Raw genomic sequence first — 27935 nt, 5'->3', positions numbered from 1 at the left:
GACTAAATCCTGGGTCACTTGCAGTAAAGCGTGAAGAGACACAACTTTCAAAACAAACAGCTGCTCTTCTGGCTTTGGCAAGAACTCACTCATCACACATACATATGCATCACATGCAAATACACATGTATATTTATATGTACAGGTATATAAATACCTCAGTGTTACATTCTAGATACATAAAGTTGTGAGATTCAGAAATGCTCAAATATTTGTAGTTTGCCTACAAATACATACAGTTTATTAAAAATCATGTTTGTATTATGGCCTGTTTAGGAGACTGGTTGCCAGAGTCCCTTAGGAGCAACTCTCAGTCCAAACAGTTAAATCCAGCTGGTGGCCAGCCACAAGTGGGGTTCCCCAGGGCCCAGTATTGAGGCCAGCCCTGTTTAATATCTTTATCAATGATCTGGACAAGGGGATCGAGGGCACCATCAGTCAGTTTGCAGATGACACCAAATTGGGTGGGAGTGTTAATCTGCTGGAGGGTAAGAAGGCTCTGCAGAAGCACCTGGACAGGCTGGATCTATGGGCTGAGGTGATTGGTATGAGGTTCTAAGCAGTAAAGGTCCTGCTCTCAGATCAACAAAAATCCCAGGCAGCACTACAGGCTGGGGACAGAGTGGCTAGAAAGTGGCCCTGTGCAAAAGGACCTGGGGGTGCTGGTTGACAAAAGCTGAACATGAGCCAGCAGTGACCAGGTGGCCAAGAAGGCCAATGGCTTCCTGGTCTACTTCAGCAATAGTGTGGCCAGCAGGACCAGGGCACAGATTGTCCCCCTGTACTTGTACACCACCTTGGCCCTGCTGAGGTCACACCTCAAATCCTGTGCTCAGTTCTGGGCCCCTCACCACAAGAAAAACATTGAGGTGCTGAAGCGTGTCCAGAGAAGGGCAATGGAGCTGGGGAAGGGCCTGGAGCATAAGTCTGACAAGGAGCTGCTGAGGGAGCTGGGGGTCTTTAGCCTGGAGAAAAGGAAGCCCTGGGGGACTTTATTGCTCTCTACAACTACCTGAAAGGATGTTGTAGCAAGGCAGGGGCTGGTTTCTTCTCCCAAATAACAAGTAATAGGGCAAAAGGAAATGGCCTCAAGTTGCAGCAGGGGAGGCTTAAGAATACTCTTATGGATACTAGGAAAAATTCCTTCACTGAAACAGTGGTCAAGGACTGCAACAGGATGCCTGCGGAAATGGTTGAGTCACCATCGCTGGAAGTATTTGAAAGATATAGATGTGGTGCTTAGGGACACAGTTTAGTGTTACAGGCTGGACTCTTTAAGGTGTCTTCCAACCTAAATTAGAACGGAATTAAAGAATAATTTAAGAAAACAAAACAAAAAACACAGACTTTATTTAGTATTACAGTGGAGGAGGATGAAGAACCCAATGAACTACTCACCAGAAAGAGGATCTTTGCCAATCATTAAAACATTTGGTAAATTCATTACAATCAGCTGCTGAAGGACCTCCTAAACAAAAGAGAACAACAGACAAAGTTCAGTATGAAGGAATCCAAATCAATCCCACCACAAAGAATACAAAGCTTCATCAGTTACAAAGCTTTTAACCACCTTTTTAACTGGTAGGTCAGAGGTCACAAGAAGAAGCCTCATTGAGAGAGAAATCATTATTTGAAGATAGCATCAGGTTGCACAGCTAACATACACTAATCGCCTCTTTTAACAACGGCTAATATGGAGCTTAAAGGGTCCCATGGCACTAATCAGGATAAATGCATGACCATGCCAGGCACACCAATCATTCATGCCTTTATCCTGGGCATGACCTGTATTCCGATGTGCAACATACAGCTGCTGCCATGTTCCAGGGCAAATAAATGCAGCTGGTTCAAACATACCTAAGCCGCTCTGTGAAGTTTGAGTAACTCAAATAATTGGTCAAATTATTTCATGGGTCTGAAAATGTAAGGATGGGCTGGGGAAGTGGGTATGGGGAAAAGCACTTGACCAGACATCTGGCACTGTCCAGAGAAACTGGATATAAAGTTTTGCATTGTTTTTAATCAGGAGTAAAACAGAATTAGATGATGTTCATTACATACTTAAGGGTCATTTTATTTTGGGGGAGATGACAGAAGGGAGGTACGTCAGGTTCAACATCTGAATAGACATCTGTCTGAAGCTGCTCTGAAATCACAGAATGGCTTAAGGGGGAAGAAAGGCTACAAGCCTGGGGCAGGCAAAATGTTTGAAGTTGTTCAAATAAATACATTGCAAAGGGGATTCTGTACAGTAATACAATCAGCCATGCACCCCAGAAACAAAGGCCAGAGCAATACAGTTGCTAGCTTTGACTTGCAGTTACCAGCACCATACCTGTGATGATCTGCATAAAACATTTTGCAGGTGGGTTTTATTTCACATAAAAAGCTGGGGAGGAAAACGGTTGTATGACTGAAACGCTGTGCTGAGATTCAGGAAATAAAAGTTCACAGATACAACTCAACCAAATGTTTGGCAGGTGCCTTTTTCCGGCTTGTCTCCACTTCCCAGACTCACCCCTAGGCCACTGGAAGGGCACATGCATTGATACTTGCAAAGCATTCAGACCAGGGGAAAAAGCACCACAGCACAGCAAAGAAACACACTTCCTAAAACCATCACCCATTCACCCAGACACTTCCCCTCCCAGCTACCCATTGTTCTTTCTCTGCTTTTAAAGTTATATCACAGGAGGAAAATTAAGCCCGACTGAAGGAGGAAATAATTCAGAGAGCCTGCAGCCTTTGATAAGCAATTAGAGTGCATATTTAAAAAAAAAAGTTTTGGACACATTTAATTTTTTTCTTCTGATCCATACCAAAACACACTCCTCATTTGATAAAGTAGAAATATCTGTGTCACAGCTAATAGGATTTCTGGAGCTGTTAAGGAAAAAGATTCTACAGTCCTTTATGTAATGTGAAGCTTGGCTAATGCAGACCAAACGTTCGCTGACTCATTAGCCAAATGCATTTTCTATTTTGGGCATTTGAGACACATTAAACAAAGTTTGTTTACTGTAACAGGTGCAAAATCTATTGGATGTAAGAGCACATGGCTGGACTGCAACATGTGCTATGACAACACAGCATGGCACTGAGGCTTTAAACAAACAAAAAAAAAAAAAAAAAAAAACCAAACAAAAAAAAAAAATCAGACTTTGCATATACTGAAGTATTAAGCTTTAACCAGCAATTTCCATAGCAAAAAAGAGGGGAAAGAATTCTGCTTCCAGTCACCAGCACATGGAGCAGCACTGAGGCAGGAATGCATAAGGAATTTGCGTAGTCTTTGTGTAACCATCAGACTGCCAGCTATTTAACTGGCAGACACAAAACATTACCACTAACCTTTATGCAGTTAACATTCCCATGAGCTCCTCCTGCAAAATTATTTGAGTATACCACCCAACAAAACCATGACTGAACTTCCTCATAATTGTCTGAGCTCAGTATCTTCTGGCAAGAACCTGACAGTCACTGAATAGAAGCTGAAATGGCCCCAAGCCTGGAAGAGTGATTTGTTAATTCAGATTGAAAGATTCCAATTGTTGCAAGCAGTGATACTCTGACCCGTTTATTTTAAAAGCAAAATATTTAAACAGATAATTATCTGTATTATTCTAAAAGCCTTTGCCTTCAGATTAGTACTTGTGATGATAACACCTGACTAACACAGTGCAGCTCACCAGCAGATCTCAACACTTTATAAAGGAAGGTCAATGCCACTGCTCTCCATTTTCAAGCTCAGGAAAGCAAGTCAGAGAAACAGAGTTACTTCAGTTGAATAAACTATCATCTGTGAACCAATGTACTAGTGAACCATCCACTCACACAAGCAAAAGTATGAGATAAAACGTGTCAAGGGAAAGCTCCTACACTGATGAATTTAGCTCAGATTTTGTCCAGACTGAAACCCCAGAAAGTTAGTGAAGCTCAGCTGACACTCAGTGACTGATGGGGATAATGTGACCATGTGTCAGATTGATTGCCTAAAATCCCACATCTGGAAATAGAACTAACATCCCCCTCACCTAAATCAGGAATTCTTCAACTTCTATAATTCATCAAGGTTTTCTTGTTTTCCTTCTCTGAAGCAGCAATATACAGATTATTACACAATAAAAACATTTTACACCAGTAAAATGCTGTGCCTCAGCCTAGCCTCTCAGCTCCCCTCGCATCCTATCATTCCTCCTTGAAGACCCCATGAAGCCAAACTCTGGCTTCAGGCAGGGACCTGGGCTGTTTCCAGCCTGTCAACTGGCACTGAGAATCAAAGAGCCCCATGGACCCAACCATCTCCCAGGGTACAGCTACTCTGGGCATTAGGTAAACCTGGACACACTGCTGAAACCTGGATAAAAAAAGAAATAGTAGATAAAATGACCCATTTCCTCACAGGGGCAGCAAGCTATATTATTATATTACATATAAAGGGTGCTGTTATGCTTGAAATCAAACACAGCTGTGAGACTCTGCAGCAGAAGGAGAGACAGTGTGTGCGTATCCTTGTGCCTCAGGCAACCAGCATGGCTAGGGGCAACACATCCAGGCAGGAGCTGCTGGAGAGGGAAACAGGGTTTTCAAACATTTTAAACAGCCCACAGCAACCCAGAGCACCCTAGAGAACAACTGTACAAGCAAAAAGTCTAACTCCTCCAGTGAGAAGCCTTTTAATCATTTTTACAGCACAACTAAAGCTTGGTTACAACAACAACAACACACAGTAAACATTTCCCAGATTATTAAAATCATTAGAAACAGAGTTGTCAGATTTACAGCTTAACCAACTCAGAAGCCAGCTACTGCAAGTCAGCAATCACCTCCCTCAGACTACAGTTTGTCTTTTTTTTTTTTTTTTTTTTTTTGTTGCTAATGAGATTTCCGTGAAAAAATAACGTTGGTATCAGAAGTGTTATTTAAGGAATCAAAACAAACCGCTGTCAGTGCTCACTGCAGTGCCTGTAGGTTTCTGAAATGCTCCTCACCCAAAGATCAGGATATTTTAAGCTTGAGGAGATTTCTCCAATGTCTTTTGACAGCAGCAACGGATGCAAGAACAGATACTTCTAGGTAGCACCTCCAACACCATGATCACAAAATATAAGGATCAGCAGCCAAGTCTTACACTCCTTGAGCCAGACGCCCAGCCTCAGTAGATAAAGCCCACAAAGGTTTGAGCAAGCAGTTACATGACCCTGTATTGACAGGGAGGGTTTTTCAAGTGAAGGTCACACCGGGTGTTCAGACCTCGACTGCTGTGCTTGCCCACACAGACATGGAGCCTGAAGCTGCCTGGGACAATCGTGGTGCCCCAGCAACAAGAGGTAAACTCTGCTGAAAGCACCTAGGCACTCCAGGACTGGTACACCAAGAAACATCAGTGAGTTACCTAGAAATCATAAATATAAATGCTCTGTTTCTCTCAGCAGCCTTCTGGTGTCTAAGCCCCTGCTATGAACATGCTTGACATTTGCAAGCTCTTTGCAATCACTTTTTTAAAAAGAAGCTTAAGACAAAATAAAGCCAAAATTCCCCCACATCGAGTCTAGCAGTCAAGGGCCTTAGGAAAAATCAAGACACATACAAGATTAAGGATAAAATTCTAAGCACCAAATTAAGCATTTAGGCTTACTAAACGCATGAATAAACACATTCATTCCCTCCATCTCAAAGTTTCTAATCATTCCTGGAGTGCTGAGGCATATTCTACATCCTCTTTTTATCCCTCCAAGATCACACACACCGGATGTTTGCTCTTTGCCTTAGATCCTCAGCAGAGATGCAGCAGAAGCTCTCCCTCTCAAGTCTCCATGGTCACATATTAACATTCTATTTACCTGTAACAGGGTAAGTAGGCCTCTTGTAATTTTGTGGGAACAAAGTCTCCTTAGTCCATACTATACTTCAATACATATTTGCTTCCTAAAAATACATGTGCAACAACAGCATGGAATAAAATGGTCTTAAGGTATTATTCTTGGATGCAATTTTTTAGTCTCAGTTTAAGCACGCCAACAGCTATTGCAATTAATTAATTGCTAGGAAAGGAGTAAGTAAAATTGTCCTTTCCATAGCTGAGAGACCCATCAAACACAAGCTTTACAAAAAAACCTTCTCCTGCATTGCCATACAGCACAGCATCAATGTAGAGTAACTACTAGTTTCTCATGCAGAATTAAATTAACCTCTGCCTGAATCCTAAACAAGAAGTACTAAATAAATTATGTAAGGAGAAAGGCAGTCTAACAGCCATTGTAATTCAATGCTCAAGCCAAGCAATTCCATTTAAGTATATTGCTTAGCTATAAAATGCTAATTGCCCAGCTGACTGGAAGCCAAATGGTGCTTTCCTACTTAAAATGCCCATGGGGAAAAACCATCATCAGCTTTATTTATACCAGCAAAAGCAAACAGTACCTAGCCAGGGAATTTGGCTTACATTTTATCTTTGACTCAGGCCAACAGAGGACTCTTCTGAGCTTTCCTCCTATCTGTGCAGCACAGCCAACACCTGACTCTGATAACCTCAGTATGGATCTGATCTCACAAACATCCTCCAAGTGGGAAACATTTGGTGAAACACAGAATCCTTAGGGAGGGTCTCAGCAGGAGTCAGTGGCCTTCTGCACCAGCCCAACACCTCCTAGCAGCAGGATAGGGTGGCAGCTCTGCCCCTACACATTTTAGGGGCCCCTTTGGATGCTGCCACAAAGACAGGCTGGGAGGTGCATTTCCCAGGCAAAGTGTACTCCAAGGGAAAAATCAAACAAGTTTTTCTGTAATCATAATTCTAACGAAGAACAAACACACTAATGAACAAGCTTTAAAATAAAACACATTTTAAACAGCAATTTGAGACAAGGGTTGTTTATTTTTTAGTACTTCTTTTCAAAGTTCCCAGTTTTGTATTAAAATAATAACAAAAAGCTATTTTGCAGCCTACAAAGAGGTTATATTTTAGACAAAAAATGTATTTGTCTTCCAATAGATATAAACTTCAAAAAGGTTGGGGGGGGTTGCTGTAATTATGTGACGAGTTATTAATGGTGTCAGAGAAATCATAGCAAGATTCTGTGAGCCATATGGCAGGGTCTTACAGAAGATTAGACAAGATGAAACAAGTTGTTGCCAGAAATTACAAGGACGTGAAACACAAATGTTTTGTTGACATGTTTTTCATGTACATCTTACCATGCAAGCACGCCTGATGACACCATGTACGTGACTCAGTACTGTTTCCCTGCCAACACATTATATACATGACAAAATTTGATTAAGAACTTTGCTCATCCCTGCAACAATTGTACTCGTTATGTGATGGACTAGAGGATTAGCTGTATTTAAATGGATTTTATTTTTTTCTTCTGAAAACCAGCAAATTACAAAGCACATTTCTAAAGATCCTTCAAGTGGAAACCCAAAAGCCACTAAAATAACTGTGGCCTCATCTGCTGAAAATAATCAGTTCTGACAATTGTAGACTGGAATCTCAGTGGGAGGGGATGTGAAGGAATCATACCTAGTCTTGATTGTGCTCAGTCTGTGCAGGGTGCAGACAACCAACTAAATGACAAAACTGTCATCAGTGTGTAAATACACCATGAAGATCAGATTTTTATTTTTAAAAATTACACATATGAGATTTCAATGGCATACAATAGATTATCATATAAAACCTCTCAAAATAGCCAGAAGAATCCAGGCATAACCATCCACTCAATTCACTGCTATTGCTCAGGTTTTGTTATTTGCATTCAAGCAGTGCAGAGGTCCCATCCAGGAGCAAAATCTCAACCACTGGAGCTGTACAAACAGTGAGACATTCCTGGAACAAACAACTTGTTATATATACTCAAGTATCAGTAAGCTGGTAACAAGGAGGGGAAAAAAAAGTAACAAGCAATGGAAGAAGGAAATGAAAATAAGATTCTGTGGCTATAATATGATCCATCGTGTACATTCTCACTGCTTGATGAACCAGTTAAATGAACTTACCCAGGCTGGAGAGAACTACATCACTCCAAATATCAGAGGGCATGGGAAGTAAAAAAGTCCTGATAAACATTTTGCTTTAAGATGAAATTGTTCACAATGCATATTGTTCACATCACAAAAGTCTACGTGTATTTAAATAAAGGTACTTTTATATATGTAGAAAACATTTTAGGACACAATTAGTTTTACTTCTAGTTTAGTGGAATACATAATGCAGAAGCTGACACACATGAGTCACATATATTTTATTTTTTAATCAATCTAAATACAAATGTGTACATTTACTTCTGAACAATGAAATGTATAGCAGCAGATTTGTTTTATCCTAGTTTCACTAACTCCAGGTTGAATCATCTGTGTTAATAAAACACACACAGCTCTATGGTTGTGGCTAGTGGCAATATTGATTTGACCCAGAGAGAAGAAAATCCAATTGTGGAGTGCTGTGTTTTCCTGCTTTTATTGCCAGCAGCACCTTTGACTAATTTACCTACTTTTGCTGCAAATAAACAGCCTATTTGATTTATCCCCAACTTCTCTTTTCAAATCATGTGCAAGTGACTACGCACATTTGTAATAGTGTCCTGACAAATTACTCTTGACTTTAATTTTATTTCATCTTAGATTTGTCCTGCGGTGGTTTATGCAGTAACAGGGAATATGCAATGTTCTGTGTTAATGGCTTGTCACTTGACATTACAAATCTAACCAGCTAAAATGCAATCCATCTGTTGAACACACTTTCAGCTAATCTAGAGTGGTCTCTAAGGACCAAATTCACCTTAACACAGTAAAAAAACACCACAGGCCATCAGAATAGACTTAAAGCACCACTGAATTCCCTGAAACTCAGCACCAAGCACACTCACTAGTTTTAAAAGTCAGTTTTTCCCATACACTGGACATATTTTATTAGGATAATCAAAAAAATTCACATGAAACTCTAAAACTGAGCAACTATACTTAAGCTTAACACTGAAGCCTGACACCAAAACACATTAGCCATGCAGAGCTTAGAGGTACAAACTCTGGTCCACTGCCCTTGATCACTGGAGTGAAAACAATTATATTAAAATACAGCTTGTTATCAAACAACAAGCGCCAACACAATAAAAGCTTCTCTAAGGAAGACTATGTGTAAGATCTGTTTTTTGCCATTTCTCCTGTTACAAACACTTCTAAAACTTGGGGGGCTTAGGTGTTTATATGAAACATACACAGCAAACACCTAACTGGGCACATGATACCAGTTCACATAAAATACACTGAATTTCTTAACACAACTGCTATACTGCCATGAAGACCAAACTTAATTAACCCAAGGCAAGCTTGTCAGGCTCACTTAGAGAGGTTCAGAACTAAAGATCTGTATTGCAACTTCAACACTGCAATGAGGGTCCAGGCTCTGACTTCTTTAGAGTGCCAAGACTCCAAAGAAGTGGGCAACCACAAGACTGACAATTATGACACAATCCCTGAAAAAGCATCAGCCAAAGGTAGAGGAAAAAAGGAGTCAAAGATGGGAAGATGTAGGAATACCAGTTACACATTATAGCAACACTACTTTCCTAAAGATGAATAATGAGCAGGAGCTAGGTAGCACAAAAGTATACTTTTGCATTTTTGACAGTATCAAGCAATTTATTAGAACAAATATTGGTTGAAAAAGAATGTGTTTTCTTGGGGAAAACTCTAAAACAAACCATTATTCCTGTGAGGGCACAGGGGCATGTGTAACAGGAATAATTTTGAGGTTTCTCTAGTACAAATATTGAAAAGCCTAATCAAAGTTGAAGTTTAATTATGAAAACAAATCTGACAAAGTAGAAAAAACTAATATAGCAGAGAGGGGACAAAAAATGGGATAATTTCATGATTTCTAGTATTATGAAAAATACGTTAGTAGCAAACAGAAGACCTAACAGATACAAACTACTAACGCGAATGTATGAGTCAAATTTCATCAGTGATTAAGGGTAATAGAAGTAAAACATCAAAGTTGACTTACCAATCTGATACTCTTATGTCCTTTTTGAAGCAGGAACTCATGAAAAACCTTTGATCTACCTCACTCCCCAAAAGAAACAAGCTGCTTTACCCAGCCACTCTTACTAATGCTGAGTAACATCCTACTGTCTCAGCCATCTTAACTGCCATGGGGTCAGAGCTCACAGAGAAAAATATTTCTCGTTAGCAAAAGGTGCCACGCTTTGCCTTCACTACATCCAAGCATCCTCAGAGCTGCTCAAATATAAGGTATATTAAAATATAAAGGCCTAGAAACAAGTACAAACATGCTCAGTTTTTCCAGGATAATACTCCCTGAACAAACAACATTTAATTAACATTACACTGGTAAACCATTTCAGAAACCCGAATGGGTAGCACTGGAGAAGCACAGAAAATGGCACCTAGAAACTGTAAAAACATGGACAGTATTCAAGCAGTGATGACCAACAGGAATTTTATGGGATAAACATTTAGGTTATTGTTAAGCTCACTTTGAAATGCATGAAAATCTGTCTCTAACTCAGGAAAAACAGTATTTCCTGAACGGCTTTTTTTCTTCCAGTGAAGAAAGCGGTTGTGACAGTGCTTGAGGAATACCTGTTAGAGAACTGAGCAACTGGTGTGCCAGCACTTGTCCTACTTTTTCCACCTAGCATGTTTATAAATATGAAGGAAAAAAAAAATCAGTTAAGTTTAAATTAAACCAACTAATTTCCAAAAGCTAATTTAAAGATTTTTAACCATGAGTCTCCACACAAGCTTGAAACTTGTGTTTGGGCAGCTTACATGCAACCTAATATTGGACAACAAATTAATGTTTCAGGAAGCATGCACACAGTCGTTATGCCATCAGCTTATTATCTAACTGCAACAGAGAATGCAGCCAGGGCAAGACAGGTCCTTGAGGCAATTGCAGATGACCATGCAAAAACCCATGCTGGATTTACAGAAGAGGGAAGTTTCCAGCTGGTCTGAAGAGGAGAGGGTACAAGGAACAAGCTGTTCTACCCTGCAAGGATGCCCTATCCAACAGTATGGTGCTATGGGACAAATTAGGTGATTGGGGAAGTTTTTACTGGGAAGGTCTGTAGGATGAAACAAAATCAAAGGAGTCCATATTTGCTAAACATTTGATTATGTTAGGTGCTTTCTGCTACAACCACCTGATGTTCTCTTGTAGGCAAACTCCCATTACCAACCAGTTACCAAGGGCACTGAAAACTTAAATACCATTAATGCAAAGACAGTCCTTGCAGTTCAGGCATGCCCCTCTCAAATACTTCTAAAAAACCTCTAACAGGTATCATTGCAGTTTAATGTTATAAGCTTTCCAACTACTCTGAGGCAGAATTTATATCCAACACATCATTACTTCAATGTATCACTGCATTATCACAATCATCTAATCTACCCAATATTAACAAGTTCAACAAACACCCACACATCATCCCTTTCCAGGTGCTTTGCCACTGTAGCAACAGTCTCAATTTTTTTCTTAAGTTGAGTAAAGGGAGGAGCTTCAAGTCAGATCCGATGGGTCTCCCATGCACAAACGTACAGTGCTGTTTCTCTTTACAGCTAGCAGATTGCCCCAGGCACAGAACCGCAGGGAATTTTCAAGACCATCAACACTTCTTGCACTGTACAGGTGGAGAAGCTGCAATAAATTTCACCTGACTTTCTCAAGGTAACCCAAGCACCCTTTGGAAGGACAACACTTCCAGCATTTACTGTGATTAAACATCAGTTTTACCATTAGCACTGAGTTGCAGTTACAATAGAAGAAAAAAAAAGGAGAAAAAGATGAGCACGGAATCTAGCAGTGAATAGAATGAGAGGGAAGGAAAAGGAAGCCATGTCCTCAAAATAGCCTCTGGGCTCCCATCGTTCCCTTTCTAGATGTTCTATATTCATTTCTTTTCAAAGGCAAACAACCTTTCCATCTGGAGAGTTACTGCGTCTCCCTCGGAGGGGGGTGCGGGTACCTATGGAGAGGAGACACAGTTATTTGCAGTTGACACTGGGCTATTCACAGAGTTTACTGCCAGTAATTTGCACCTCGGCAAAGCCAGGTCAGGCGCAAACCACGGGCAATTACCGGGTCAAGCTGCCGAGGAGAGCCTCCCTGATTTGCTCACCTTGTTGCTAGTGGTGAGGTGACAGAGGAGCTCGTCCTCCGTCCCACCCCACGGAGACCCCTCAGTGGCATCTGATCCCTTTGTAAACTGCCAGCCTGGAGCGACCAGGACAACAGGCCATGGTGCTTCCCGATGCTGATGAGCGCTCAGCACCCGCCCGGAGCAAGCGGGTCCAGGAGGGGACCTGGGGCAGCCCCCGGACATCCTCCGTCCCAGGACTGGGGGACTTGGCCTCTCCTGTGCCATCGCCATCTCACGTAAGTTCACTTGCTGCCCCTGCCAAGTGCAGAGGGCAGAGGTGTAACAGGAATACTGTCCTAACAAGAAATGGATATACATATATGTATCTGTATACATCTACACATACTGAGTTTTGTGTATGCGTGTTTCTGCTATTTCTCCAACCTATTACTCTGGGATTATTATAACTGCTCAAACCTGTAACAGGCAAAATCCTTCTGGAAGCCCCATCTGATTTGCTATATGGAGACTGTCCCCCACGTTCGATCATTTGGAGTCCCCACGGCTCAACAGCAAGAGCATCAGGAGTCTTACCCCACACCACACAGCAGCAAGGTGCCTTCCTAAACACACAACACTGAAAAGGCTGAAGTGATGAAAAAAACCCCTGTGACACGTTGTACACTTGGTAAAATTTAATGTTAGTCTTTCAGGGCCAGGTCAGTTATCCAACTTACCTCGAGTCTGAGAATTTACACCAAAAATAGTTGCTATAAGACTCACTTTAAAAAAATTAACACAAATATTTTGAACAAATACAGAAAATCATAGCACGAGGTGCTGTCGTACACCAAGATTTTACATCTGCAATTATCAAATTCTTCTTTAGGATAAATTCACCTTCTACACACTTACAAGCCCCACTCACCTTCCACATTCTATTTCACAGATGTGCAAGAGAAAGCCATTAAAAATTAATGCTGAAAAGCCATGAAGCCACACCGAGTCCACAATTCAAACCGCAGTTAATATCACAGGATAACAAAGATCTCCTTACTGCACAGCAGGGGAAATATTTCACAAAAAGAGAGATATGACCAAAAATAGTAAAAGGAAAAAGTCCCAACAGCTGCCATTATTTCACCTATACACAGAACAGGAAATAGCCAATATCCCCATGTGGTAGCTGCTAGGCAAAATTTACTTATCAATGGTAATCCAGGCTATGCATTCACACACATATGCATACTTGCTCATGCAAACACTCTCTCAAGAAGAACTTTCAGTCTCGCCAGCGCTTAACAGTGCTCCTTTAAGTATCTGAAAAGACTGATTAACCCTGCTTAATACAATCTGTGTAATCTACTGTGAATCTTGCAGATAACTCATAACTGTTAACATTAATTAACTCAGCAGAGCTTTAACCTTCTTGCTCCCCCACTAGCCTCATAGCACAGAGCTCAGTTTAGGCGTTCTTTCACTACAGCCCTAGCAGACAGCTTCCACAGTTAAGCAGCAATGGTGAGCTTCTGACACAGAAAACTCAGTTAAGTAATGACACTGTTTTAAGAGAAGACTTTTCCCCACATTTTATACTTCTCTTCATCAGTACTGATCAGTAGTCACAACATACACTCAAAGCACACAACATCCCTGGAAATACCCATGATAAGAGAAAAAAATGTGAAGGATACTGCTGCATCCTAGAAAATCCTTTCTTTATGCTATCTGTGAGAGAAACAGACATAAGCTAGGTCACTATGTTATTACTAACATTTCAGATAAATTAACTTCTAACACTACTATGTCAATTTTTAGCCTTCTAACCACTGATTTTTTTATATCAACAAAATGCAGTTTCCTTCTAAATTGTGATGTTTAGTGTTTTCCTGAGAGAGTATGTCAATATATCACATGTTCATACAAAAACCTCATTTACAGCTGAAAGAAAAGGCAACTTTCAAGACCTTGTATTTACAGAGGAAAATCTTAAAAAATGGTCACAAAAGACTCAAAGTCAGCAAGGGCCCCCATACACAAGGAGTTGCCTTGGCTATAGGTAGAAAAAGCAGAACTATGCATACTACCAACCCCCTTCTTTATTACTAGTGTCATTTTTAAAACCATACTACTTAATTTTCTGTGTCCTTGAATGGCACACAAAAGTGGCAGGCATGTATGTTTCTCAGCAATTTCCAAGCTGCCTCACACGTGGCTCATATCCCTTACCTCCACCAGCAGAGCTCAGGTTTATTATTTAAGCAACATAATGGAGGGAAACCCAATATGAAGTATCAAGTGACTTGAAGCTCCCTATCAACCAGATCACCAAACAGCAGCAATGCAATGTAATGAGCGGGAAGCAGAGGAGGGGAGGGTAAACCCCCCCCAAAAAATTGCTCCAGGCAAGAGAAATTCAAGCCTCAGGCTGCAAGGAACAGCAACACCTCCCATTCAGCACATCTGGCTGTGTTGCTCTGTAGAAATAAAGATTATTGGTATTTCAGAAGATACAGGTTACAAAAAAGTTTATACTCTTGCTGCATCTACTGAGTACCAGATCTAAGCCTAGCAGCACTCAAAGCATGCTGAACTCTCCCCCTCCTTGGTGGTCTGGAAGAAGTCTGATTCCTAGAAGCAGTTTCCAATGAAATTTTAAGGGACACTACAATCAGAAAAGTATGGCACAAGCAGTATTTTATCTACAAAGACAGTGTTTACACCCTTCACCTCAGTAAAGTACAAAATCTTGGCAAGGAGTTCCACTATAAAACTTGAAAAAGAGCCATGTGAGCTCCACTGCAAACTCTGGAATGACAATGATGTTACATGCTGGAGTAAGGACTATCTTATTCTGGTTTAGTAGCAGCTTTTCACAAAACTTATTAAAATGGCTCTGCATCATTGTTTAAACATACTTTGGTGGAGGCATCAAATTACTCTGACAAACCTGTTTGTCTCAGAGTACCATGAATTAGTTCAGTGATGAATGGCCGATCAGAAACTGGAGCCCTATGGGAACTGGCGCAGTCACTCACCAAAAGAATGTTACAGAAAAACAAATTGTGCTCTTTAAACCTATACTAATAGTCTGCATTTTGATGCTGAGCATGCAAACTAATGGTCTTATTTCACACTGCTCAGAAAACATGCAGCTCCCACAAGTCATAAAGGGAGAAATAGATGTTTACTATCTGAAGGAAGCAATCAAGAGAAATCCAGCAGTTATAATACAGTACCTTAACACAAGTCTAGGTACTCTGGCACCTCAGTTGCAGTGTCCAAATCCACTGTTCCTCTAAATCTCAGAAAACACAACGTTTGTATTTTTACAACATGAAGTTACACAGGAAATACAGGGTGCTAAAATCAGGCATTTTAGTTTGAACCTCCAAATGAACCAGTCTCTTTTGACAGTGGAAATATGCAGATGATCTGCTAAGATGAACATTTAACACACAGTAGTAAAGACTAGAATTTCCCCCAAACTAAATTTGTATTCACTGATGTTACTTTCTAAGCAGCAATACAAAAACAGGCACAACGGAAACTAAAAAGACTATTTGCTGCATTTCAGACTAGTAGATACATGATTCCTTGTGAATTTTGACTGGAAGTCATTCTCACGAGGTAGAGGCAACAGGCCCTTTGAAATTGGCTCAGCACAATGCAGGCAGGAACTAAGCAAACTTCTTCAAACAGCTCTGCCAACACCATTCAGCTCCAAGCCGCAAAACTCCTGCTGTTTCAAACTTAGGGCCTCCTGTGAGCAGACTGCTGATTACACCAGGTTGTATGGCAGGTTTCTGATATGTGCTCAGGACAGAAGAATAAGAATGAAACCTGCCCACTAGTCGTGTTAAATACAAGATTTCACACCAGACTGAAAGAAAAGGACACTTTGCCATCCATCCATTCCCTTGCCCTCCATTAAAAGGAAAATTCACTGTAGTACACACTACACATGCCCTGTTCAGAGTGCATAACTCATGCAAGCATTACCAGACACACTGCTATTACAAAAGATAAGTGGGAGACAGCACCATGCCAACATCTTATCTCCAAACAGAGGAGATATGCACAGTCAATAAAGCCAGAGTGTTGAAATGCAGGGCTGTGGCACATTTAATGGGGTTCTTTATCCCCAGTTATGCTTGTACATTACAGAACATTTGGAGTAGACAAGGAAAACAAATTATAACAATTCCACAGGTGTGGCAAGCACATTTCTCTCTCTCTCAGGATTTTTATAAAGGTGCACAGAGAGAAGTGAAAGAGAAAACAATTTCTATTTCTGCTCCTTGTTTTTCTCTTGTAGAATGTGTTTGGAGATTGTTTACCTAGAGCGAATGCCTGGTTGGATCACGGTGGATTGTTTGGGCCTGATGGCCAATCGGATCCACCTGGGTCTGGACTCTGGAAAACAGGGTCACGAGTTGTGAGGGAGTTAGGATAGTTAGAGAGAGTAGCATGTAGTTTTTAGTATCCTCTTTTATATAGTATATTAATGTATCATTGCATAATTATAATAAAGAAATCATTCAGACTTCTAAAATAAGTCAGACATCATCATTCTTCCCATTGGGTTCGCCGACATCTACAACACACAGGCATCTCTCATATTGATTTTTATGACACCAATCCAGAGGAATCAAGCTTTTACAAGTTTCTGTGAGATTTTGCCAGGGGAGCAATACTCTTGGGTATCACCCCAGGCAAGGAAAGAGCAAAGGCTACCATAGCAATCAGCAGCCAGGTCATTGCACACCTCGCTGCACACACCCCAACACCCCCGCGTGTGCCTGGTGCCATGGGGAAACAGCAAGGGGAGGACACAGAGGATCTGTAGAAAGCTCTCCCTTGTTCCCATAATACTTGGGTTTTATTTATGAATTTGAGCAAAGAGGCCTTTTCTGTCTAATCAAGTGCAACCCCCTTGCTGCCTTGTAGCATCACAGCTGTGAATCTCCTAATTGCATCTTTAGTATGCAAAAGGTAAGAAATGTTCATGAAAAGATGACAGCAAAGGCTTCACTGGTTGGTCATAAACACAGACACAAGGGTTTGTCCTTAGGGAATGGTCAGTACAGAAATCAGATGTTCAGAATATATTTCTGGCCATATGGTTCAAAGTGATGAATAATGGGCTTTGGAAAAGAAGGATGATAAAAATAACACAGCGCTGCAGTAAAGCACCAAATTAAACAAATAACAGGTGGTGACTAAAAGTGCATTTTTAATGAGCACCTCTTTATGAATGCACACAATGCAAAGTGGTTTCCACTGTTTTGTAACACACCACTCCTCATTATGGATTAAAAAAATCTTAGTTACATAGAGCCAGATGTGCATGCTCTAGCTCTTTGGATCTCTCTTAGAATTTATTTTTGTGAGATTTGGCAGCCAAGCAACAAGAACTTCAAATTCTGAACTCTTAATACTCACAAATTCTTTAATTAACACTAACTTTTTTCACTAGGCAATTTTTTTATTAAATGTTGATATGTGTGTTTTAATAAACTTTGATGTGTTTCCAGTGCATCTGCCTCATCAAGTGTTCTGCTCTTCACATGTATAAAATTGAGGAAGACAGCAGTCCAGTGGTTAATACAGAAGACAGTGTTTGAATTCCTGAGTCCAGACAGACATGGAACACAGATCCACAGCAGTCCTTCAAAGTCAATTATTGCATTCCCAAGCTCTTCCCAAACCAATATGCATAAAAGCCAGTGGCCAAGAATGAGACACTACTCCATACTTAGAGGTACTGCTATACCATGGGGTATTAAAACATATTAAGAACCAGGGTTACTTATCCAACTGAGAGAAAGCTAGAGAAATCATTACAGAGACCAGTTACCCAAGAAAGCCAGACTAGTTTAAATGGCCTATTTCTGCAAAGGAGGAAGTATCAGAAAGAATGCCAGGCAATTAATAGACAGGAAATGAGAGTTTGTGGTGATAGAGCTACAGTGCAATGAAGTATGTTCAGCTAAATCTATAGCCTGCTTTGTCTCACCAGAAGAGCAATATTATCTCAAGGATTGTGGCAGCAGTTTGAGTGGTTACTCAAGCCTGAATCTTCTTGCATGAAGGAAGGTCAGTGTTACAGAACATGAAAACAAATGTGTTCCTCCTCTCAAGTGCAGCTGTCTTGTTAATCTCAAAGATGACATATTCTTCATGTATCAGTCACCGCTTTAAAGCCCTGATTCATAGAGAGAGACTTAGGAGCACATGGCAGGTTACTATTTCAGCAGGTTGCTTAAATCTGCAATGCATAATACTCCTTGTAATTCTTAATTGCTTTACTCCTCAAGGGCATACAGCCTATGTCTTGGGAACTGGAACAGACTTGCTCTGAATATCAAAGAAAAATTAATGACTTGTCATTAAAAAGGTGAGAGGTAGTAGTTAAACTACCCTCTTCTAGCTGGTTCCTTGGAAGGACAATAATTTTAAAAAATTATTATTTTTCCCTTTTAATAGTTGTTTTGATGATATGCTAATAAAATAAACAAAAAAGGCTTGTCCCCACTCTGCAAACAGAAATTATTTTAGGCTCCTGTGTATTTAATAGCATATTACATTATTCCGTATGGTTGTTCTGTTAAGCACAAACTTTGATGGCTTCCCAAGTGCCAGGAAACCAGTTCACTTCATTCATAATTTCTCTGATACAGCAGCAGTGTGTGCCAAATACGTGGAACTCAAAAGGGCCTGTATTACACAGAGAGAATGATGATTAAACAAACTGGAAGTGCTTAAACTGACTAACAGTGCAAAAACCTCCATCTCCCTCCAGTAAGTGCACTGAGCTGATCTCAGTTATGCCTTTTTATGAACACATCACTTCCCAAAGGCCTTAAGATTTACATCACAGCTTACAAAAAAAATTTAAATCCTTTCCTAATTTAAGACTAGCAGAAGGAGTCCAGAATATCCTTCTAGGAGACTCCTTGGAACACCAAGCAAAGAGCACTGCGCTTCCATCATGACACTTGAATGCTTCTTCACATATACAGGGAGTAATTCCATGACATGCCTTATGCCAGCCAGCTAGATACCAAAGGGACAGACTGTTCTGAGATAAACTCTGAGGCTCGTGAGTGTATGTGGGGAGGAGATGCCTTGTTGAAGCAGCTGCCCATGGCTGCAATTCTCAACCATCATACTTGTGGGAGGACAATCTATTCAGCAGCAACTTCCTTTGGTATTGCAAGATGGCTGCAGTTTCTAGAGGCAGGTGGTTCTCAGCATTCCAAGGGAAGACATGCAGTTCCCTGTACATCACAAGGGGTCTCTGCTTCCAGGCATCACTCCTGCTGCCTGAGGTCTTGTGCCCTACCCCACATGAGCCCAGCTGGAAAGGCTTTCTGCCCACCATAGTCATAACACACCCAACAGTCAGAAAACCAGTCCTTAGAACATGGCATTTATCTGACAGAAGGCTTGCGCTGCATGGTCTAGGAATTTGGGAAGCTGTACATTTCAGTTTGTACAGATTCATGCTTTAAGGAAGTCAAAGTCACCATCAACACCAGCACATCCACCTGGCAATAAAGCAAAGACTTCCTAGTTCAAATCCAGCAAATAGCATTGTATCTCGGATGTCCCCCTTCTCCCAGGTAAATCTATCGATATCTAGAGTGCAGATATTCTGGGGTCTTTTCCTCTGGCCACTGTTCTATTTAATTTATTTCATGTTCTTAACTTATCTCACCCGAGTCACACAGATGTACTTTAATACCACTTTTTCTCATTTTGTCAAACTACCTAATTTTTGCAAGTGGCCTGAAATCTTTCATTTGGGGCAAGTAAAACTTTCATCTGATGGCTAAGAAGGTAGGGAAGAGGAAGAAGGACTTGGGAAAAAAAAAAAAAAAACCACAAAACCAAAACCCTAGTCCCTAGTTGAAAGTAGAGTAAGACAACAATGAAAACTAAATTATTACAGTGCATAAAAATAGTTTAAAAACTCCATCCTATGTACTCATACATAATTTTTGTTGCTGTAGAATCAAACAGATGTTTGAAACACTAAACAAGTGTTACATTAAACACCTCAAACATATCTGAACTGACCAGTATGAAATACTGAGCAGCACATTTTTTGCAGTTTAATTTCTTTCTTTACACTCAAGCATCCTTCCTTGTAACTCTCAGACTAACTTGACAGTACCAGAAAATTAAATTTCTGTAGAGAAAGGAGTTCCAGGTATGTATCTTCAGACCTGTACACTTGTCCCTTTCACAATCTGTTGGTACTGGGTTGGAGAGGACCCATTCCTTATAATCTCAGCAAAGACAAGACAATGGTCATACACATCCCAACAAAAGATCATTGTGGCAGTCAAACACTCCCCATCACAGGCACCAAAGAGCATGAACGGGGAACCAACTGCAAGTCACAGCACACACCAATAGAGTGCATTTACTCTTTCTTAAGAAGAAAAAAAAACAACCACCCCAAAAACTGCACACACAAATGCAGTGAAACTCACAGTTCAGAAAGGAAGTCTTTGTAACAAAATTTACAGACAGGGAGGAGGAGTGTGTGTGTGAGAGATTTTATTTTTAATATGGCTTCATTTTGGGGATGAAAAGCAAGGACTGAGTATTTCCCAGCCTCTGCTTATGGAGATGTATCTTTCAGCACCTCTTCACCAGTTACACAAACTACTCAATCTGCAACACTATATATTAAAACAAAACAAACAGACAAACACCCCACAGAGAACAAAAAACAAAAACCCCACACACAGAAGAGAAAACCCCCACAACTATAATGACTTAAATCTAGTGTTGACCTGATAACCTCCTTTGGCACACTGGTCAGACATCTGCTTTAAAAATCCCAGATTCACTGATTCAAAATTATCATACATAGAAAAGCTTATTTAAAACAAATATGCTGAAGGCCAATCTGCTTCTCACTTCCTTTGCTTATTAAATATAGTTGGTGGAAGTGACTGAAGTATTTTACTTGAGTTACTGCTGAAGTTTTAAGCTGGGAATGATATGCTACCTATTACAGAAAAAGCAGCTGTTCAGGAACTTGTTTGTGTTTTAAGCACCATTCAGAAGCATTTAACCAACTAAAAATAAATCACTCTTCACCATTAACTTTCTTAACTTACAAAACACTTAGGGGAATTAAGATTAATGCACCCTGAAGGGAGAGACTTGCATGAGTATCAGTAAGATCAAAGTGGCTTGTGGGTTTGGGTTTTTTTGTTGTTGAAGCTTTTAATGTATTTGGTATTTAAGATTATTCCTTTAGAGTCTCAAGAGTTATTACCAATAACTCTGTATCTACTTTGTTATATTTTCTACTTGTTTAAAAGCCTACTGAAAAGAAGCTTTAAATGAGTTGTCCTTTACAAAGGGGTGACAGTACAAGCCTGACTGCCAAGTCTGTGTGCTAGAAGAGCATAGCAATTTACTGGGTTATAAAAACAACTGCTTTTTACTCTCTCATGCCAACTCAGCTCTCCCATCTCAGTGTGTTTCTCTTACAGCAGGTTTGGCAGAGCACTCAAAGCCTCCAAAATTAGGTGCCCTGCTAAGGTCAAGATTGGGAAAGCAAGCCAGTGTATCTCCTGCAGATACTCAAGCAGCTGCCATAAACTGCAAAACCTCTAAGTGCTGATCAAGTGTGATACATACCTCGACACTGGTAAAAGCTGCAATATGCTAGCAATATGTCAAGAAGAACCAAAACAAATCGTGATCTGGCAGACAGTTCTGGTCTCACAATATCCAAGGGTTTCAAAGCAAAACTGTTTGAAGACTCTGCTATGCAAGATGCTCAGTACCTCTAGTCCATCACGTCAGTGTCACTTAAAATTAGGTCCTATGCCATACAAAGAAAGGACAATTGCAAGTTAACTGAAATGCTTTAGGAAAAAAAGACCAAACTGCAGCTGTGTCTAAGGGAAGACAAATCTTCAAGCAACAACAAATTATTTGAAATCTGAATCCCTCCATTGCACAGAATTTGGACCTAGCAATTCATAAAAAGAGAATGGGCTAAGTGAAAAAAGGGGGATGAAAATCACCACTCCAATCAAGATTTTGGCTCAGGCTACAAAGGAAATGCATACTGGAAGAAATGTGACACAGCTCTACCAAGTTTGAGAATTAGAGCACTCTGGTTTAGTTTCTTCTGCATGACTGGAAGCTGGGAGCTAGCTTAAGTGCCAGAGCACTGAAGTGTAAGCAAGGCTTCTAATAATGGCAGCTTTTGTGGTCCTCTACTACAGAATCATTCCTTCTACATGTAAAACTGTAAAGATACATCCACATGCTGTTCAGATAAGCATTTGCCACAAAACAAAGAGAAAGCTTTTAATACTGACACAGCTTCCGCATATTCAGGAAAACACAGAACAAACACACAGAGTGGGGCTTTTCTGGTTTGCTTGTTGGGGGGTTTCATTCACTTTTTTAAATATCAACATTGAAGAACTGGCCTTGAGACACTTATTACCTTAAAGGGGCAACTCATTGTAGATGATTTGTTGTTTTGCTTTGAAGTAACTACAGTCAAGGCAAGTTTTTTAGAGAAAGAACATCACCTACTGTAGTTTTAAAATATTAATAACCCACTAAATAAATATATTCCTATCCTGTGAAAATGATTAAATGGAATTCATACAGTACTTTTCCTTTGTGTCAAGTCTTTCCTACCAGCTCCCAAAGGAACAGCTGTCCATCACTGTTATCTTGATCACCTGACACACACAAATAATGTCATTTTAAGTCTAAGAAACAAATTAAATATACATCTAGAGACTTTTAATAATGCTAATTATGAAAGAGAACAGACAGTAGCAGCTCCACAGGGACCATTTCTGTCTGCTGAGCAGATTTTTATTTAGGCACTTTTACTGGCCATATGAGGACTGAGCAGAATTTAAACACTTAACTCCTCTTTCAACTCCATCTCTTAATCATAATGGAAAACAGAGGCCCAGGCTCACACAGCTTATATTCTAACAGCCCATCTAGACAGCTATTTCAAAAACTCATTCTGATTACTCAAAGTACATTGCTCCTCTGAGTTTACTAATTTTATAAATCCTTTTAGAAAACCAACATGTGCAAATGGGAGATGAGATGCATGCATGCATGAGGAAGTGACAGCATTTCAATTTCTGTGCATTCATGAGCAAGTGCCTTTCTTAATTTGTGTTGGTGTAAAGTCCATACACCAGGTAAAGCAGCAAATATACCCTTTCCTGTGAGTTATCTTCAGCAAAGAAATTAGCACACCAAAACTCTCTCCTGTCCCCATGTTTGTGACTTTCTCTGGTCCAGCAACCTGCTCAGCAGGGCAAATCTCATCATTCTTAGCCAGGGTAAGTGTCTCCACAACCTTCACACCCATTTCTTGGCCCAAGAGCATGCACATTTGCCAAAAGTACTGGAGGTCAACTCCAAACTCAGGCAGACCTCTACAACACAAGCCACAAAAAGCTTTCAGAAGTAAATAAAACTCTGCATTAGATCCATGATCCCCCACACAATTCTGAAACCTGATACTCCTTCAAAAGGACAGCAAAGCACTGCTTTAAAAGACATCTCAAATACCTGTTTGAGATGAAAACACTCTGTGGAAGAACTGTTTACAGGTCTAATAAGCCATTAAAAAGAGCAGAGTGCAAGAAGGTGGAAGTTCATTACAGAGCTTTGTATCAAAAGCTGAACTAGGATGCTGTTGAGCAGAAAGCCAAGGCCAGCTGAGTTATAGGCACAGAGAGACACCTTTGCTTGCTCCACACCACAGGGCCACAGATCACTGCCCTGAACAAGCCTGAACACCATACCTTAATCTGGAGTCAGAGCTATGTGAAATCAAGGCTGTGGACTGAACCCTGTGTATCACAATACAGAATGTGACAATAACCTCAATGAAAGTGACACTGGATTAAATAACACTTTTACAGGCATAACATGCCAATAAAATTAGAATATAAATCACTTTCCTTTACTACCTGCCATTAACAAGCAGAAGTTATTTGCTTTGGGAACTGGCATGCAATTAGGGGACTGTTTGGCAATCATACTTTATACATTTGTGGGATTCATCTCTCTTTAAAGACTTTTTAATGAAAACTACCAAATGACATGGAACTCATTACAGAAACACAGGCAATAAAGCAATCTTTAGCTTTCATTTTTTTATTATCCTTCAGCAGAAAATTAACCTCAAAGCTATTTTCAGCTGTAAGTAGCATGCAGGCTGTTTTCTAACTTACCCAGAATTGGTAGGCTCTACAAAATTAAATTCACCACTTCGCAAAATTTCAGCTAACAAAAATAGAACATTTGTCCAAAATTGAGGCAGCAGGACTGAACATGGCTGACTGAACAGCAACCTACCTCTCAAACCTTAAATTAAAAAATACATATGTAGCAGAGGACTGAAAAGTTACTCTGTGGCTTTAGCATTGGTAATAACAGCAACAGTCAAGGAGATTAACATCAGGCCTTGGCTTTCCTTAAGGAAAGTCACACACTCACATTACTCTTTTTTAAGCCATATAAAGGACACTGGGTGCATTCTGCAGTTCAGACATCCCAAGAATTGCTGTCAATTAACATGTCAGAGGTTAAGTAAATGCTGCTGTGTGGGAACCAAACAGCTATTCCATACTGTAAAATTTTACAGGCCACCTCCATCCGCCACTGTATGTTAGGACACTGCTCCTCTCTTTCCTTGGCTCAGTTTCTTCATTTGTCTGCACAATATATTCACACCCCTCTAGCCTATTAAGCAAAACAAAGACAAGACTGCAGACATATGTCAAGCTACTCTGCCCTTACCCATATTCTAGCTCCAGGAAAAAGTATTTTAAAAGTCAACCCATTCTCTTCCATCTGTTTGAAGTCACTATTTCATTCTGCATTAAAATCCACAAACAGCCTCAAAGGAAAAAACAAGGTCTCTAAAATCAGTCCTCCCTTGAACTTCCAGAAAGAACTCAATCTGTCAGCCAAAATGCATCCTGGAATCAAAGCCAGTAATCTTGATCAGGTGTCCAACAGCATGCTACTAAGTCACTTGGAATGGTACCTCTCACCAGCCTGGGAACACTTTTAAAATTGACCTCTGCAGAAACTTACTTCAACTCTGAAGCAGAAATGTTTGTTTAGTTCTTCTGGAAATGATCAAGACCATTTTCACTAACAAAGCACCAGACAGTCTGGCTGCTAGTGATGAGTCACTTGTCTGTCTCTTTCCCACTGAAATACCTGATAGCAGGACCCATACAAAATGACCATGATTTTTGTGATTCTTGTGTTTGTTGCACTGCAGCAGAGTGGTACCCATTTTCAGCTGAAGAACTAAATCAAAGACTTACATCACTGGTTCAGCATTTCCCAGAATGGCAGCACCAAGGTCAGTCATTCCCTTGCCCTGCACACAGCACTACAGCAAGAGAACATCTTCACAATTCACTGCGGTCAATGCCAGTCTTACATGCAACCTTCATGTCTCATGATCATGCTCCTGCAGAAGAGAAAGCCTAACTCAAAATATTTTTGTCACTGCAGAACCAAGAAAGCTTCATTAAGCTAAGTACTGCATAAATACACACAGTCTGTGCCTGTAGCAAGTTTAAACTAACTAGAAGTCAAATGAACAGAAGCGGAAGCAAATGCACAGCTAACAAGGTTCTTCTACTCCAGGTTGTGCCAGTGGCAGAATCTTGAGTCCTGAAAGGCCCACTGCCTTACAGAAACAGCCCATCCCTACAACAGTACCTTATAAATAACTTATTTGTCACAGGAGTTGGTTTATTTATTGCAGACTTGTGAAAAACAGAGGCTTCATGGCTGCTCACTGTTGTTGCTTTGTGCAGCTGTAAATTCAGGCCACAAGAACATGCACACTACCTCCGGTAGGTGCAACAGCACAATTGCCAATGCAGAAAATTTTGGAGTCTATTAATACAGCCCAGTCAACTGTACAGAAAAGGGAAAGAACTGCACTGAGGAGTGCATGACATCAGCAAAGCATTTGAATTAAAAATTGCTGTTGAAGCTCTGGATATCTTTGTATGGATATCTTTGCTCATGAGAAAGTTGACACTCAGTTAATAATTTTGGAATTTAAAGCTCAAGATGAAGAAGGGTTGTCAGTAAGCCAAAACTGTTCCCTAGAGAACAGGAGTCAAAGGAAAGCAGTCACTCAGGCCCAGTATAGCTTAACCCATCAAAATGACAAAGCTAGCAAAAAGAAGTTCAGTTTTACCTAATTTCAGCATGCCACTGCAGGTACAAACTTTCCCCCTTAGAACATAAAAATACTTTTCTGACTTCAGGGTGCGTGCATTTCTATCTTCTTGCTGTTTACTTTGCTAAGGGCTAGATTACTAGCCCACTAGAAGTAGCCTGCCTAGTAGGGAAAGATGCCAGCTCACAAAAGAGGACACTGCTACTTCCAGAACTTTATTTATAACTTGAGTACAGTTGCCAGTCCCTAAGCTGTGTCCAAAACTGGAACTCCAAGTTTGAATTTCTCTTTGCAGTTCAATTACGAGCTCTAAACCCGACTCAGTGTTTCGGTTACAGAAGTGGGAGTTGTTTACTGATCTGGAAGCTACTGGTATTGCAAGACCTGCACTGATCCACAGTGAAAAACAGCATTTGCCTCAGCCTGAAAGCAAATTCATATCTATTCCAAAGGTTAGAAACAGCCTCAGCAACTCAGGGGCAGCTAACACCCTTTAACATACCTGATAATAACTCTGCTGCTTGTACTTGTTTTACACAAGTACAGAGCAGCAAAGCAAAAGGAAGACACAGGTCTGAATAAATATGCCTTAAAAGTAAGGAATCCTTGCCCTCCATGATCTCTGGGCCCAGCTGAGTGATTTAGGTGGGGACAGTAGGATTTGTGGTAATATATTCTCTAAAATTTCAGTGAATTACTTCCTCTTTACACACTCCCTTACTTTAATGAGAGCACTAAGTGTTTTTATGAGTTTCTTACTGAAGTCGCACATGCTACACAGTCACAACTCTTGTCAGAACTGTGCCTCAGTACAACTTATTTTTTAATTAAGAGATATTTCCAACCTCTTAGAAACGCAAGGTAATTCACTAGGTATTTAGTGGCCACAACTGCAGGGAACAGAGGCAACAAAAATACAGCTGTGACCACACAGTAGCATTTCTTCCAACAGCATTTCTCATCCACATACTCCAGATGTGACCATAATACCCATCCAGGCACAGCCAATGGATGATCATATTATTTTGTCAGCTTCAAGTTTTTCATGTAAATGCAAGCAATTTTTGCTTGAGCATGCAGTATATACTGTTGGAGTGATTAGTGACATTTTTGAAGGTTAGGAAATTAGCTATTTTCAAAACAGACCCTTTCACAAAACTCCTTTTTTATTAACTGGTATCAAAGTGATTTTTAGCTCCTTAGAAAAAACATTAAACCCAAAGACTGACACATGAGCAGAGGAAGCACAATAAAGCTGGTTCAAGCTTCCCTTGCCAGCCTACCTTGGGCTTCTTCCAGAACTCTACAGGTATGAGCATATTATCTAAGCATTGCAGATATCAGGTGCTGCTCTTACACAGAATCCTCAAGTAGCAGCACCTACAGGATTTAAATATTCTCTACAACACAGCAAAGGGAGAGGCTAACACCCTTCAAATCTTCTAGCATTCTTCCATCTTCTTTCAGTTTAAAGACAGACAAGCATTAGAATTCCAAGCAAGAAGAGTCCCAAACTTCACACTGTGAGTAAACTTTCTGCTGTGTTCAGCATTTTCCAAGATATGGCACCAATTCCAGAA

General features: G+C 40.3%; 1 protein-coding gene across 1 annotated transcript in view; it reads right to left on the bottom strand.

Annotated features, from left to right (window-relative positions):
* The window catches only part of CCDC88C (coiled-coil domain containing 88C), a 96114-nt gene that overhangs the window by 56670 nt on the left and 11509 nt on the right, over positions 1-27935 (bottom strand). Inside the window, exon 4 of the mRNA XM_068194869.1 lies at positions 1399-1468. Coding sequence (XP_068050970.1) covers positions 1399-1468 — 70 coding nt within the window. The remainder of the gene's footprint in view (positions 1-1398; positions 1469-27935) is intronic.

This window comes from Anomalospiza imberbis, chromosome 6, assembly GCF_031753505.1.
Source record: "Anomalospiza imberbis isolate Cuckoo-Finch-1a 21T00152 chromosome 6, ASM3175350v1, whole genome shotgun sequence".
NCBI classification, from domain to species: Eukaryota; Metazoa; Chordata; class Aves; order Passeriformes; family Viduidae; genus Anomalospiza; species Anomalospiza imberbis.
Note: the sequence above shows the minus strand (reverse complement) of the source record. Positions and strands in the feature narration are given on the sequence as shown.